General features: G+C 39.8%; 1 protein-coding gene across 4 annotated transcripts in view; it reads left to right on the top strand.

Annotated features, from left to right (window-relative positions):
• The window catches only part of TET2 (tet methylcytosine dioxygenase 2), a 133,734-nt gene that overhangs the window by 84,396 nt on the left and 34,378 nt on the right, over positions 1–14,960 (top strand). The window contains exons 3-6 of one of the 4 annotated variants that reach the window (XM_043871470.1): positions 6,309–9,757; positions 11,361–11,451; positions 12,868–12,961; positions 13,589–13,797. In XM_043871470.1, coding sequence (XP_043727405.1) covers positions 6,355–9,757; positions 11,361–11,451; positions 12,868–12,961; positions 13,589–13,797 — 3,797 coding nt within the window. In that variant the 5' untranslated portion in view covers positions 6,309–6,354. Of the gene's footprint in view, positions 1–6,308; positions 9,758–11,360; positions 11,452–12,867; positions 12,962–13,588; positions 13,798–14,960 lie in introns of those variants that run through there. The other 3 variants (XM_043871472.1, XR_006334720.1, XM_043871471.1) reach the window with 3 other exon arrangements.

Genomic DNA, 14,960 nt, shown 5'->3' with positions numbered 1-14,960 from the left:
TGTTTATTTCCCAACCAGGGATTGAATCCATGTCTTCTGCATTACAGAGAAGTCCCTACTTAATATATAAATATCTCTTATCTAAAAAAGTAACTAGGACAATATATATTCAGAGCCTGCAAATTTCATATAATATGTAACAATATCTTCCCTGGTGGCTCAGATGATAAAAGTGTCTGCCTACAATGCAGGAGACCTGGGTTCGATCCCTGGGTCAGGAAGATCCCCTGGAGAAGGAAATGGTAACCCACTCCAGTACTCTTGCCTGGAAAATCCCATGGACGGAGAAGCCTGGTAGGCTACAAACCATGGGGTCACAAAGAGTCGGACATAACTGAGCGACTTCACCTTCAATGTATACATATACATATACACACACATTTTGTTTGGTGTACGTGTAAATTGATTTTACAGTTGCCAAAAAAGCATTTTTTGCTATAGTGTTTGGAAAAATAATTGACCTAATTCTATGAAGAATTATCTAGCTTATATCTGTGCTTCTTACTTAATTTCTTTTAACTGAAGTATAGTTATTTTACAATGTTTTGTTAGTATCAAGCATACAGCAAGTGATTCAGTCATGCACACACACATGCTGGCACACACATGTGTTATTTTTTGGATACTTTTCCACTATAGGTTATTATAGTATAATGAGTATAGTTCCTTGTACTATACTTTAGGTCCTTGTTGTTTACCTATTTTGTATATAGTAGTATACATATCCAAATCTCCTAATTTATCTCCCCCACCCTATCCTTCCACTATTACCCCCTACTATTGCCTTTGATAACCATAAGTTTATTTTCTATGTCTGTGAGCCTATGTCTGTTTTTGTGAACAAGTTCTTTTGTATCAGTTTTTAGATTCCACATGTAAGTAATATTAATATGATATTTGTCTCTGTCTGACTTACTTCACTTAGTATGATAATCTCTAGGTCCATCCATGTTGCTGCAAATGGTATTATTTCATTCTTTTTAATGGCTGAATTATAATTCCATTATATAATATCCAATATATACACATCCTCTTTATTGTATTTATTTTTGGCTATGCTGGGTCTTTATTGCAACACGTGGGCTTTTCTCAAGTTGCAGTGAGTAGGGGCCACTCTTCGTTGCAGGGCACAGGTTTCTCATGGTAGCTTCTCCTCTTGTGGAGCACCAGCTCTCAGATGGGCTCGATAGTTGTGTCTCCCAGGATCTAGAGCGTAAGCTAAATGGTTGTGGCACACAGGCTTAGCTGCTCTGCAGCATGTGGGATCTTTCTGGCCCAGGGATCAAGCCCACGTCTCCTGCGCTGGCAGACAGATTCTTAACCACTGGGCCACCAGGGAAGCTCCCACCATATCTTCTTTATCCGTCTATCTGTTGATGGACATTTAGGTTGCTTCCACATCTTGCCTATTGTAAATATTGCTGCTGTGGACACTGGTGTGCATATACATTTTCAAATTAGAGTTTTCTCTAATGTATGCCCAGGCGTGGGCTTGCTGGATCATACCGTAGCTCTATTTTTAGCTTTTTCTTTTTTTTTTTAGCTTTTTAAGGAAACTCCATAGCAGCTGCACCAGTTATAGTCCCACCAACAGTGTCTGAGGGTTCCCTATTCTCCATACCCTCTCTAGCATTGTTATTAGGAGGACTTTCTGATGATGGCCATTCTGACTGGTGTGAGGTGATAATTCATTGTAGTTTTAATTCTTGTTTCTCTAATAATTAAGAATGTTGAGATCTTTTCATGTGCCCGTTGGCCAGCTGTATGTCTTTGGAGAAATATCTATTTAGGTCTTCTGCCCATTTTTTTATTAGATTGCCTTTTTTTTTTTAATATATATATTAAGGTGTATGAGCTGTGTGTACATTTTGAAAATGAAGCCCTTATTGGTAGCATTATCTGCAAATTTTTCTTCCCATTATCCTCAGGCTGTGGGCTGAGGAAGTCTTTAGGCAGTCTTTCTGCTGATGGGTGGGGCTGCGTTCCCATCCCGTTTGTTATTTGGCCTGAGGCACCCCGCCACTGGAGCCTAAGGCTGTTGAGTGGGGCCAGGTCTTGGTGCCAAAACGTCAGCCTCCTGGAAAGCTCACACAGATGAATGTTCCCCAGTATATCCACCACCATTCCCCAGGAGGTCCTGCAAGGCCAGCAGGTAGGTCTGGCCCAGGCTTCTATCAAATTGCTGCTTTTGCCCTGGGTCCTGGTGCAGATGAGATTTTGTGTGTGCTCTTTAAGAGCCTCCGTGTCCCCCAGTCCTGGGGAGCTCTGCAGTCAAGCCCTACTGGCCTTCAAAGCCAAATGCTCTGGAGGGCTCCTCTTCCCAGTGCTGGGTGGAACTCTCATTTCTGTGGGAGAACCTCTGTGATGTGATTATTCTCCAGTTTGTGGGTCATTCACTTGAGGGGTATGGGATTTGATTATATTGGGAGTTCACCACTAGTCTGGTTGTGGTTCTGTCTTTATGTCTTTAACTGTAGAAGGTGTTTTCTGGTAGGTTTCAGCCTTTTTCAAGGATGGTTTTTCTGTAGATTGTCGTGATTTTGGTGTGCTCATTAAGCTCCTTCCAATTTGCCATCCTGGCTGCTCTCATACGCTTCTTAATTTTTGAAAAATGGTAATGCCCTCATTTTGGAGAAACCTCTTCTATCAAAGACAACAAATCAATATTAATGATTCTGAAAGCTAAAGGTTATTTTTATTAAAGATTATCAATAATTACAAGTATCAGTTTAGCTCAGAGCTACCCAATAGAAATGCAACCTAAGCCACATTTGAAATTTAAAATTTTCCAGTACTCACAGTAAAATGAGTAAAAAGAAACAAATAAAATTCAGTGTGATCTGTTTTTACTTATTATATCCAATATAGCATTGTTTCAGCACGTAATAAGAATTGACTTATTTTATATTTTTTTGGACCACACTAAGTTCTTTGAAATACAGTGTGTATTTATACTTACAGAACTACAACTCGGACTAAACAGGTTTCAAAGGCCCAGTGGCTGTTTGTGACTAGTGACGATGCACATCTAGGCCATCTCTCAATATTTGAAAGGAAGTGGGTCCAGCAGAAATTAAGATATCACTTTGTTCTGTTGTTTTTCTTTGTCCATTATGAATTGCAACCTTTTGATTTAAGTTTTGTTTACTTATATGCATGCCTAAATGTTATAAAATGACACAGTTAAAGGCAATCTCCCTCTCAGTGCTGTTTTCCAGCCTCTCCATTCTTTTCCTGGAAACAAAGTATTTAAACCAGAGCTCATTTTATTTTTATTCTTGTAAATGTGCAGGTTGTGGCATTCTTATACACACTGTTGTGCAACTTTCTTTATTTCATTTAATTACTTGGAAATACTTTTATCTGAAAATGTAGGTTGTTTCCAAAGTTTTGCTAGTGCAAAACTTTGTGCATACATCATTTAACACATATATATGAGCATATTTGTTAGAAAAGTTTTTAAAACTGAAGAATCAAAGGAAGTTTTTACGAAATTCTGTAGCTATTGCTAAATCCCCTCTATGTTATTTGTATTAGTTTTGACTCGTTTTTTCTATTTGATGGTTGATTATTTTGCTCTATCAATTTGTATGAGTCTTACATATCAAGAAGAGTACTATGTAACTTTTAACTTTGCTTAGGGGTTTATGTTTGCATGCATACATTTTACTGAACTTCCTCATCTTTCATGGCTTTAGATTTTGTGTCATAAAGAACTTGTCCAGTCATTAGATTACGCTTTTAAGTTTTGTAAGACTGTTTTTAAATTTTTTAGTGATTTGTTTTCCATATTCAGATGTTAAATCTATCTAGAATGTATTTTGGTATAAGATATAAGGAATTAATCCAACTTCATCATTTTTTTTCAGAAAACTATCCCATCGATCTAATATTACCTCATACCCTATTTCTATGCATGTTTGAATCTATTTCTTTATATTCTATTCCATTGGTCATATAAACACCCTATTATCTATTGATGTGCAAGTACAAGCTGTCTTAAGTAGAGCTTTTGTTGCTTTTTAATATCTTTCAATTTGGCTACTGCCCTGCTCAGACTGCATTACAATTCTCTTTCACATTATTCCTGGATACCCAATTTGTTTATTTTCCACGTAAACTTTACAGTCTGGCTTCTTAATTCCTCAAAACATTCTGCTAGTATTTTTATGAAACTATATTAAATGAATTGGTTGATTTGACCACTCTGTAAGAAGATATACTACCTCTCTACTTGTTTTGTGTTTGTATTTATAGATCCCTCAGTCTTGTTTTAATGTTTTATTCAGATAGGCCTTTCACGTATCTTTTAAAGTGTATTCTTAGTGTTTAAAAAAAGTTTACAGTTTTTTATTTCACCAAAGCTTCTGACTAGTTGTTGCTGTTAGGTACCAAGGTGGCTGATTTTTTTCTCTAGCTACTTTACTGTCCTTTGCAACAGTTTTTCAGTTGATTCTCTTGGTTGGCCAGTGTACAATCTTATTCTCTGCAAATGGTAACTTTAGTGTTGCTTTCTAATATTTATTTCTTCCTCTGTTTCATTTGTCCTGGTTAGTAAGCAGTAGCTATTTTAATAGACCTTTTTTATAGCCCAAAGGGAAAATAGTCTTGATTTCTTTTTCTGCTTACATCCTTAAAATAAATTTAATGAGAAAAACTGTGGGAAAATAAAGCATGACTGCATAATAAATGGGACAGCATTCACTTTATATAATGGATTATTTTTTATTTTTAGTGCCCATTTCATCCTGCTCTCCCTATTATTTGGACTTCGAAATGTCCATCAATATTGGTCTCAAAAATGTTTGAATGAATGATTGAATAAAGAAATGAACTCAAGATGAATAAATTTATATCAGTCTAAGTGAAACTGATTAGATGTTTCCTCTATAGTAAGCACAAAAATAAAGAGTAGGATATTTTTAAAGAATTCACAGCCCAGTAAAAGAGACCAAGCAAGATACAATTGCATGTGATGTGTTCAGCAGTAGACTATATATAAGGTAAAGAAGGAGAATAGAAATGGGAGTAACTAATTCTTCTGGAAAATCAGGAGGGAATCCCTAGAAGGTGATCTGAGACAGTTTTAGCTGGATACAGAAGTCACTGGGCATGATACGGGGACTAGGAAGGCATTCTAGGAGATAAAACAACACTGTGGAGGTCTGAAACAGCTTACAGTGTGTGGGTATTTATAAGCTGTTGTTATGGGGGGAGCATAATCTGTGGGAGCAAGTAGGACAGAAAAATAGAAACTTGCACATGAAAAACCATGTCTGTTAGGCAGGAATTCGCAGAAGAAGGAAGCAGCCGGATCCTATAGAGGAAAATACAGAATCACTTAGAAAGGGCATATAAATTACACGTTCACCCCTATACCCCACCCCCTGGAATGTTAACACTGCAGGGACTGTGTCTTGTCTTCCAGGTGTGTTTGGGTAAAGAGTTTGAGAACTGCCAATGCAAGCAATGAGAGTTAGTAAAGTGTGCGGGCTTCCCTGGTAGCTTAGTCGGTAAATAATCTGCCTGTAATACAGGAGACCCAGGTTTGATCCCTGGGTTGGGAAGATCTCCTGAAGAAGGAAATGGCAACCCACTCCAGCATTCTTGCGTGGGAAATCCCATGGACAGAGGAGCCTGGTGGGCTATAGTCCATGGGTTTGCAGGACTCGGACACAACGTAGAAACCAAACCACCACCAAAGTGTCTGAAGAAGGGTATGACACCAGATTTGCATTTTAGAACTTTCCCTTTGATAGCAGTTTGAAGGATCCTTGAAGGACTGGGAAGAGGACAAGCTGGGTTCCAGAGAAAAATCTTTTAAAAAACTACTACAGTAGATAGTGAAGCAAGATAATGTAGATCTGGCCACTAAATGGCAGTGAAGATAATTCAAGGAATACACAGGAAATGGAATTGATAGAATTTAATGAGCGATTGGATACGTAAGGTGCTAGAGAAGAAAGAAAGGAGGTAGTCTTCCTCTGTTGTTCTTCACATTTTGACAAGAAAAATTATTTGGGAAGGAAGTTGATAATATTTACTAATACAGTGTGAACTTCTCACATTAGCTGGTGATTTTGATCTTTGTTTTTTGTGAGCATAAATATCTGAGGGCTGCTGGGAAGACAAGAATAAGCTTATCCAGAGTAGCTCTTGACTGTCGCTCTGAGACATGAAAAGGAGTATCACAGTTTGCTATGTCTAGGAATACCAATATTATTGAGGCCACAGTTTCTCTGTAAGTTGTGCTGTTAGTGTTAGATATGTATTAATGTACTTTATTTTTTTGTTTCTGTGCTGTTTAGAATTCATTCAGAGGGCAGCCTTGTGGATGGCCCCGAAGCAAGCCTGATGGAACAGGACAGAACCAATCATGTTGAGGGCAACAGACTAAGTCCATTCCTGATACCATCTCCTTCTCCCATGTGCCAGACAGAACCTCTGGCGAGAAAGCTCCAGAATGGAAGCCCATTAACCGAGAGACCTTATCTGGAAGTGAATGGAGACGCCAAGTGGCAGTCTTTCAAAAGTTATTATGGAATACCCCACATGAAAGGAAGCCAAAATAGTCGCGTGAGTCCGGATTTCATACAGGAAGGTAGAGGGTATTCCAGATGTTTGCAGAATGGCGGGATAAAACGCACAGTTAGCGAACCTTCTCTCTCTGGGCTCCATCAGAACAAGAAACTGAAACCAGACCAAAAGGCTAATGGAGAAAGAAAGAGCTTCGGGGAAAGCCAAGAAGGAAATCCAGACAAAGGCAGCAGTCAAACAAATGTCTCCGATATGAGTGCTAAGAGGGAATCTGTGAGCTCTGTGGCCCAAGAAAATGAAGTGAAAGATTTCACCAGTTTTCCAACACACAATTGCGGTGGGTCTGAAAACCCAGAGCTTCAGATTCTGAATGAACAGGAGGGGAAGAGTGCTAACTACCATGACAAGAACATTGTATTACTTCTAAACAAGGCAGTGCTCATGCCTAACGGTGCTACAGTTTCTGCCTCTTCCATGGAAAACACACACGGTGAACTCCTGGAAAAAACACTGTCTCAATATTATCCAGACTGTGTTTCCATCGCGGTGCAGAAAACCACATCTCACATACATGCCATTAATAGTCAGGCTACTAATGAGTTGTCCTGTGAGGTCACTCACCCAGCGCATACCTCAGGGCAGATCAATTTCCTGCAGACCTCGAACTCTGAGCTGCCTCCAGAGCCAGCCGCAGCGGCGACTGAGAGCTGTGAGGCTGATGGTGCCAGTAAACCGGCTGCAACGCTAGGGGCCTGCCCCTTCCAGAAACCAGAACAGCAGAAGTCCACTTTTGAGATGTGCCCATCTCCGGCAGGAAACAGTAACATCCAAGGCACTGCAAAGCTAGGCTCTGGTGAAGAATTCTGCTTGGGTCCCAGTGGCAATTTGCAGTCTCCTGGCGGCAGCTCTGAACGGTATTTAAAGCAAAATGAAATGAATGGTGCTTGCTTCAAGCAAAGCTCAGTGTTCACTAAGGATTCCTTTTCTGCCACTACCACACCACCACCATCACAATTGCTTCTTTCTCCCCCTCCTCCTCTTCCGCAGGTTCCTCAGCTTCCTTCTCAAGGAAACGGCACTCTGAATGATGGGGTTTTGGAAGAACTCCATCACTACCCCAACCAAAGTGACCCAACTCTTTTAAGGGAAGTGAAAATAGAGGGTCAACATGAGGCACCACCACCCCAGAGTCCCACTCCCTCCGCCCATGTATCCAACCCCTCTCTGATGCTTCCAGTAAGGCCTCAGAATAATTGTGTTAACAAGAATGACAGTCGGACTCCAGGGAAAATGACTATTCCATTGGGTTCTGAGAAAACCAGACAACTTTCAGAACATCTCAAGCCTAACCCACCAATTCTTCATAGCAGTGGAGATCCACAGGATCACTGCCAGCATTTGATGGGACACAAACAGCAAGAGGTTCTCAAGAGTCAAGACAAGGAACAAACACGTGACCTCATGCTCCCAACACAGCCCTATCTGAAACCAGGATGGATTGAATTGAAGGTCCCTCACTATCATCAAGCAGAATCCCATCTAAAATGTAATGAGGCAACCCTGCGGTCAATTCTTCAGTATCAGTCCAACCCCTCCAATCAAATGACCTCCAAACAATACACTGGAAATTCCAACATGCCTGGGGGGCTCCCAGGGCAGGCTTATATCCAGAAAATAATCCAGCCGAAGCAGAGGCCACCAAGGTACCAAGTTGAGATGAATCAAGGGCAGTCTCAAGGTACAGTGGACCAGCATCTCCAGTTCCAAAACCCCTCACTCCAGGTGCCCTTCTCCAAAATGGAGCCTTCACCTGACACTCACAGGCAGTCACTGTGTGCCCCGAGATGTCATTTCCAACAAAGACCAGATCCCCAAACTGAGAAACTCATGCCCCCAACATTAAGACAGCACTTGAATCAACAGACTTCAGAGACTGAACCCTTCTCAAATTCACACCTTTTGCAGCATAAGCCTCATAAGCAGGCAGCACAAACGCAACCACCCCAGAATTCACATCTCTCTCAAAACCAGCAACAACAGCAAAAATTACAGCTGAAGAATAAAGAACAAATGCCCCAGACCTTTCCTCAGCTCCAGGGCAACAGTGATGAGCCAAGAGAAGGAACATTCTTTAGCCAGGTTAAAGTAGAAGAATGCTTTCCTGGTGAAGAGCAATATTCAAAATCAAGTGAGTTCCAGACTCATAATCCCCAAATGGGGCTGGAGCAAGTACAGAATATGAACAGTATAAATTCTGCCTATGGGCAGATCTTGAAGTCAAATGCAAGCAAAGTACAGATTTCTGGTTCAAACCATATACAGCTGGTTCCAGACAATAAAGAACAGACTGTAAATTCTGAACTGTTTGCAGGAAACAAGACCCCAAACATGCATCACATGCAATATTTTCCAAATAATGTGACCCCTAAGCAAGGTATTCTTCACAGGTGCTTTCAACAACAGGAACAAAAGCCTCAACAGGCTTCAGTTCTGCAGGGATATAAAAGTAGGAACCAAGACGTGTCTGGTCAACAAGCTGCACAACTCGCTCAGCAAAGGTACTTGATGCAAAACCAAGCAAATGCATTCCCTGTGCCCGATCAGACAGGAACTCATGTTCAGACCCCACCTCAGAAGGACATTCAAAAGCATGCTGCTCTGAGGTGGCACCTCTTACAGAAGCAAGAACAGCAGCAAACACAACTCCAAGCCGAGTCTTGCCATAGTCAGATGCAAAGGCCGATTAAGGTCGAGCCTGGATCCAAACCCCATGCCTGTATGCGCCCCCTGTCAGCACAGCCAGAAAATAAAATGTGGAAAAAGATACCCAAGCAAGAGATTCCACCTCCCAGCTGTGATAGTGTGCAGCCCCGGAGCATCCTTGAGACCATGGAGCAGCATGTGGAGCAATTTCAGGTCAAATCATTATTTGACCATAAGGCTCTTAATCTCAAATCACAGAAGCAAGTAAAAGTTGAAATGTCAGGGCCAGTCACGGTTTTAACTAGACAAACCACTGCTGCAGAACTTGAGACCCACACCCCAGCTTTAGAGCAGCAAGCAACGCCTTCCTCAGAAAAGACACCAACCAAAAGAACAGTTGGTTCTGTTCTCAATAATTTTTTAGAGTCACCTTCCAAATTACTAGATACTCCTATAAAAAATTTATTGGATACACCTGTCAAGACTCAGTATGATTTCCCATCATGCAGATGTGTAGGTAAGTGCCAGAAATGTTCTGAGACACATGGTGTTTATCCAGAATTAGCATATTTGTCTTCAGATATGGGATTTTTCTTTCTTTTTAAAAAAATATTGAGTCTGGCAGCAATTTGTGAAGGCTCATAAAAACCTGAAGCTTACATTTCTTGTCTTTAAATTACAGATGCTTGTGCTGTGCAAGAGAGAACTTCATTTACACTCAATTTTTCAAAAAAAAATAAAATAAAATAATTGTGCATGCTCATTTGTCCCTACCATCAAACCCTTTAAAATATAAAGGTATCTGTTTTAGACTAACCAATCTATTTAACTCTTTGTGTATCAACTCCTGGAGAGATACCCAAGCTGTAAAATCATCTCATTAAAATGGCAAAATAACTGCCATATGCAAATTGATGTAGGAGCTTTTAATATTTTTTTTCATTCAAGGTTGAATGTATTAGTAGTCTTTCAAGGTTAACTTCCAGTTAAGGGGGAAATGATCATCCTTCTGCCTCAGTGAGTTGGGGGAAATTATAATGCTGAAGTTCTGAATACTCATAAAGTTGTCCTTTCTCTGTGTATTCATTTGAAACATTGTGTGATTTATATTTATTTTGATAATATTTTCTCTTTAAAATTTCATCTATTTGATAGAAAATATGGTATTTCCCTTTGTTTTGTTTTTTTTTAAACAAGCTTCTTTTTATTAAAATTCAAGATGCTTGATAGGTGTATTGTTGGATACAGTATTTGTAAAACCAGTGTTAAACTACTGTGGCTAATAGTCCACCCACTCCATGTTGTTCCTCTCACAATGGGACACCCCACATTTTATAGGAGGATGGAGGGAGGGTCCATACTGCCCCTTGGCGTGTGGTTAATATTATTGCCTCATGGGGCTAACGTGCCACACATGTCATAGACAACCCTGGGTAAGTTATCCTCACCTTCACGCCCCGCTCCTATCACACTAACCCTTTTTTCCCACACTTGTCATCTTTGATGGTATGCAAGAGCCTCTTCCTTTTATCTGACCCTCTCTTTAAGTTTTCTCTCATCATAAGTTGTTCTAAAGTACATACAAACATGGATCTGGATTCAGTGTTCTTATTTTCAAAACAGAGTGACTGACTGTTGTGGGAAAAGAAGAGGAGAAAAAGGTATCTTGACAATAAACTGAACAAGATCCTGGGGGATGAGATAGGACAGGAGATTTTACTTTTAATCTTTTAACATCCAAATAGCAGGCAGGCTTCTAGTAAGCTGTAATTTTTTTGTTCAGTTTAAAAAATTGGATTGTAGTTGATATTACATATAATATATTCTAATTCCCTCACTGTTTTCTTTGTTTACTTCCAATTACTTGGTTTAAAATAGCTCCTTATCCATATCTGAAATGTATTTAATATATTTTTATCCAACAGGCAGAATGTACATATACTTAATTATTTCGCACATTTTTTAATAGATTAGTCCATCAATTCATTTTAAAGGAAAAAAAATGTTTAAAGTCACATTTAGGGCCCTTACTGTACAGTTGGGGGATAAGCTTTGTGGATGTAGCCTTTATATTTAGTATAATTGAGGTCTAAAATAATAATCTTCTATTATCTCAACAGAGCAAATTATTGAAAAAGATGAAGGTCCTTTTTATACCCATCTAGGAGCAGGTCCTAATGTGGCAGCTATTAGAGAAATCATGGAAGAAAGGTAATTAACACAAAGGCACAGGGCAGATGAACGGTTATCCTTTTGTATATGTCAGAATTTTTCCAGCTTTCACATACAAAGCAGTAAACAATTGTAAACTGAGTAATTATTAGTAGGCTTAGCTATTCCAGGGTTGCCAACATTACACACTGTGCTATTCACCAGAGAGTCACAATATTTGACAGGACTAATAGTCTGCAAGCTGGCACAGGCTGCCCACTTTGAGATGGATGCCAGAAAACCCAGGCATGGACAGGAACCAGCCAGCCAGCCAGCCAGCCTGCCAGGCATAAGGGTGGGTGCTGGCGCAGGCCGCAAAGAGAGGCCCCGCTCTGGCTTTCCCACTTGATAAAGTGTCAGAAAGGGGGAAAGGTGGTATAAGAAAGGAACCATTGCGTTAAATTCACCTCGAGTTGTAAACGAGTAGTTATCTCTAAGGAAGTTGTCCACTGGTGTGAGCAGAGGGCAAGAATGATATACTGAATAGAAATAGAGACAGATTCTATGTATAGCTACATTTATGTTTAACTGTCAGTCATAAGCATGCAGGTACTTACCTGAATCTACATGGTTATTCCTGCATGTAGAAGACTCTTATGAGTGAGAATCAGTGCAGAGAGAGACGTTCGTATAGGTATCAACAGCGCCGAGCTGCTGTTATGCTAGAGTGCCTTTTCTTTAAGAGGTAGGCAGTTTCATCATTAAAATACATTAGGAAGCCTCCTGGGCAGCAAGGACATATTCTGTATCATTGTTGCCCCAATTCCAAATTATTTATTTCTAAATTAGCATATAGAAATTCACTAAATAATCATCTAGTAGCCTGGCAAAAATAGTGAATTTCCCTAAGTGCCCTCTTTTATTAGCAAGTAGTAAGTAGTGTCTTGGTGATAAGGGAAAATATAATCTGTTTCTAGAATTATCCCATAGTTTCAAAATTGCTGGATACTAGTAATTTGAGAGCCTTTTAAACAATGTGAGAGAGATTCTTAGAGGAACAGATTCTAACTAAAATCTATTAAGATTCCCCAAGTTTTAAAATAGCTAAATTCAGCAAAGGACAAATCAAATAGTACATATCTTGGAAGACTAAATTTAACAAACTTGGAAAAGTTTTGTGCTTTGTGAAATTATGTATAAAAATAAGCTTCCCCATTATTTTTACCCAACATATAATTTCAAAATAGTTCATTACAATTATCAATATATTTTGATACTAAAGAGATACAAGGCTTAAAGTCTGTTATCCAGTTTCCTTGGCTTAGTTCTGTTTTTTTTTTTTTAATAAATTAAACTATTCATTTCTCAGGATGTGATCATAGAATAAAATTATGCACAAATGTTCAGTATTTTGGTTGCCTCTTAGATTCATTTGCTAATTTTATGTGTGTGTGTGTTTCTGTGGATTTCTTTAAGGTTTGGACAGAAGGGTAAAGCTATTAGGATTGAAAGAGTCATCTATACTGGTAAAGAAGGCAAAAGTTCTCAGGGATGTCCTATTGCCAAATGGGTAAGTGTGACTTGACAAGGCCTTTGATCCTCAGTCTTGGGCATTTTGATTCATTCATCTAACCCTGAGAATTGGGTTGCCCAGATCAGACAGTCGTTTATGCCAGCAGAAAGGAATATTGCTTATATTTATCATTGTGTCATCTCTTAAGAAAAGGGCAGTTTAAAACCATGTACAAACTGTACTTAATTGAAAGAACTTAATGGTGAGGAGGAGGTCTGTCCAGGTGCCTGCTAGAAGTATAATTCTTCCCAGCTTCTGAGGTCCTTAATCCTTTAAAAACCTACAGTTAATCTTTATCTTGTCATTTTTGAAGCCCTGGAACTTTAAAGTGTTGCCCATGTAGCTCTGGCTTTAATGTAGGGAGCGTTGCCTGCAGTGTCCTGGGGAGTGGGTCTGCTACACACTGCCTGCATTTGCAGCTCTCCTGCTTCTGACCCCGGGGTAAGCCCCAGCGTCATAGATGGGCAACAAAAGGCAGGTGGCATGTGCTGAAAGATGTCAGCCTAACTGTGACCAGATGTGAGAAAATATACAGACATCAGTCGATGCTCTCCTCTGCTGCAAGTGACCCTTGTTTTGTTTTGGTTGGGGTGGGGTGTTGGGGTGGAATGGTGACCCGGACAGGTGGTTCGCAGAAGCTGCAGCGAGGAGAAGCTACTGTGCTTGGTGCGGGAGCGAGCTGGCCACACGTGTGAGGCTGCGGTGATCGTGATTCTCATCCTGGTGTGGGAAGGCATCCCAGTCTCTCTGGCCGACAAGCTGTACTCGGAGCTCACCGAGACGCTAAGGAAGCACGGCATGCTCACCAACCGGCGCTGCGCCCTGAACGAAGAGTAAGTGCCTCCCGGGCCTCTCCTCCTCCTCGCTGCTAGAAAACCTGACCGTCGGCTTGGGGGTCAAGAGTCAAACTTGTGTTTTCATGTTTATAAAACAGGGCTCAAAATGCCCGCTTCACAAACATGCAATAGGATCTTGTATTTGCTAACACGCATACTTTGAGGAAGGTGCACTCACTAATATTTTGTACCTTCGGACAGTGTAACTATGAGTTAGAAGCAGCTTGCTGGAAGTCTGTGTATATCCACAAACTGGACCATACTATAAACTTGAAAATATCTGTGTGTCTGCTCGCTGCAAGCTCACTCTTTTTGTGTGCCTGGCCATCATGTTAGAATATTGATACCACTTCGGTGCTGCAGTATTTGAGACAGTAAGCTTGGTAAGAAACTTTAGGGTTTCCAGATCAAGGATTTTACTATATCTGTAGCAGACAAAAATACAAGGCTGTAGAGGTCCTGTAGGAACAAACTGGTTTTTCACTGCAATCTAGTTCCTTACTTCCATTGTAATAATCAAAATTGCTTCTATTTTTACTGCTGCTAAATAATCAACACATTAGCCATGGATGGGCATTATTTTCTAGGAATATAAAAATTTGAAATAGGAAAGCAAGGGTATACAGTTAAATATATTTAATGCAACCAAGAATTTATGGTTTGTTTGTGTTTTTTTTATGTTTTAATCTCATCTGCTTGCAGGAAATTTAAATCTTCACTTGAAGAAAGTGTATTTTTTAATTTTCCTTCTGCTTTGGTATTCTTGTATATCATTAAAAAATACAGGAAAATTCACAGTGCTGCACTGAAATCCTATGTAACTATTTTAGTCACAGTTTAATTTTGTGCTTCTTCCTTTAGTCTCCTTTCTCCCATGTCCACCAAATTACAAAATAGTTTACTGAGCTTATGGAAATATTGTCTGTTCATTGCAACAACTCACTGCTAACCAAATTTGTAGTTTCATTGACTATTACTCTAATTGGTGTGGTTTAAGTATATGTTAGGGGCTCCCTCTGGGACACTGGGGGCAGGTAGGGGAGTACTAAATCAACTATAAATAATCTATCAAAATTACTGTTTTGATATGAAAATATGGCTTGGTTTTCTATGATAGTTATGATCTAGAAATTTCACGGTGTGTACCTTATGGCCATAAA

Source organism: Cervus elaphus, chromosome 17 (genome assembly GCF_910594005.1).
Source record: "Cervus elaphus chromosome 17, mCerEla1.1, whole genome shotgun sequence".
NCBI lineage: Eukaryota > Metazoa > Chordata > Mammalia > Artiodactyla > Cervidae > Cervus > Cervus elaphus.
The sequence above is the reverse complement of the archived record's forward strand: the minus strand, read 5'-3'. Positions and strand labels throughout refer to the sequence as shown.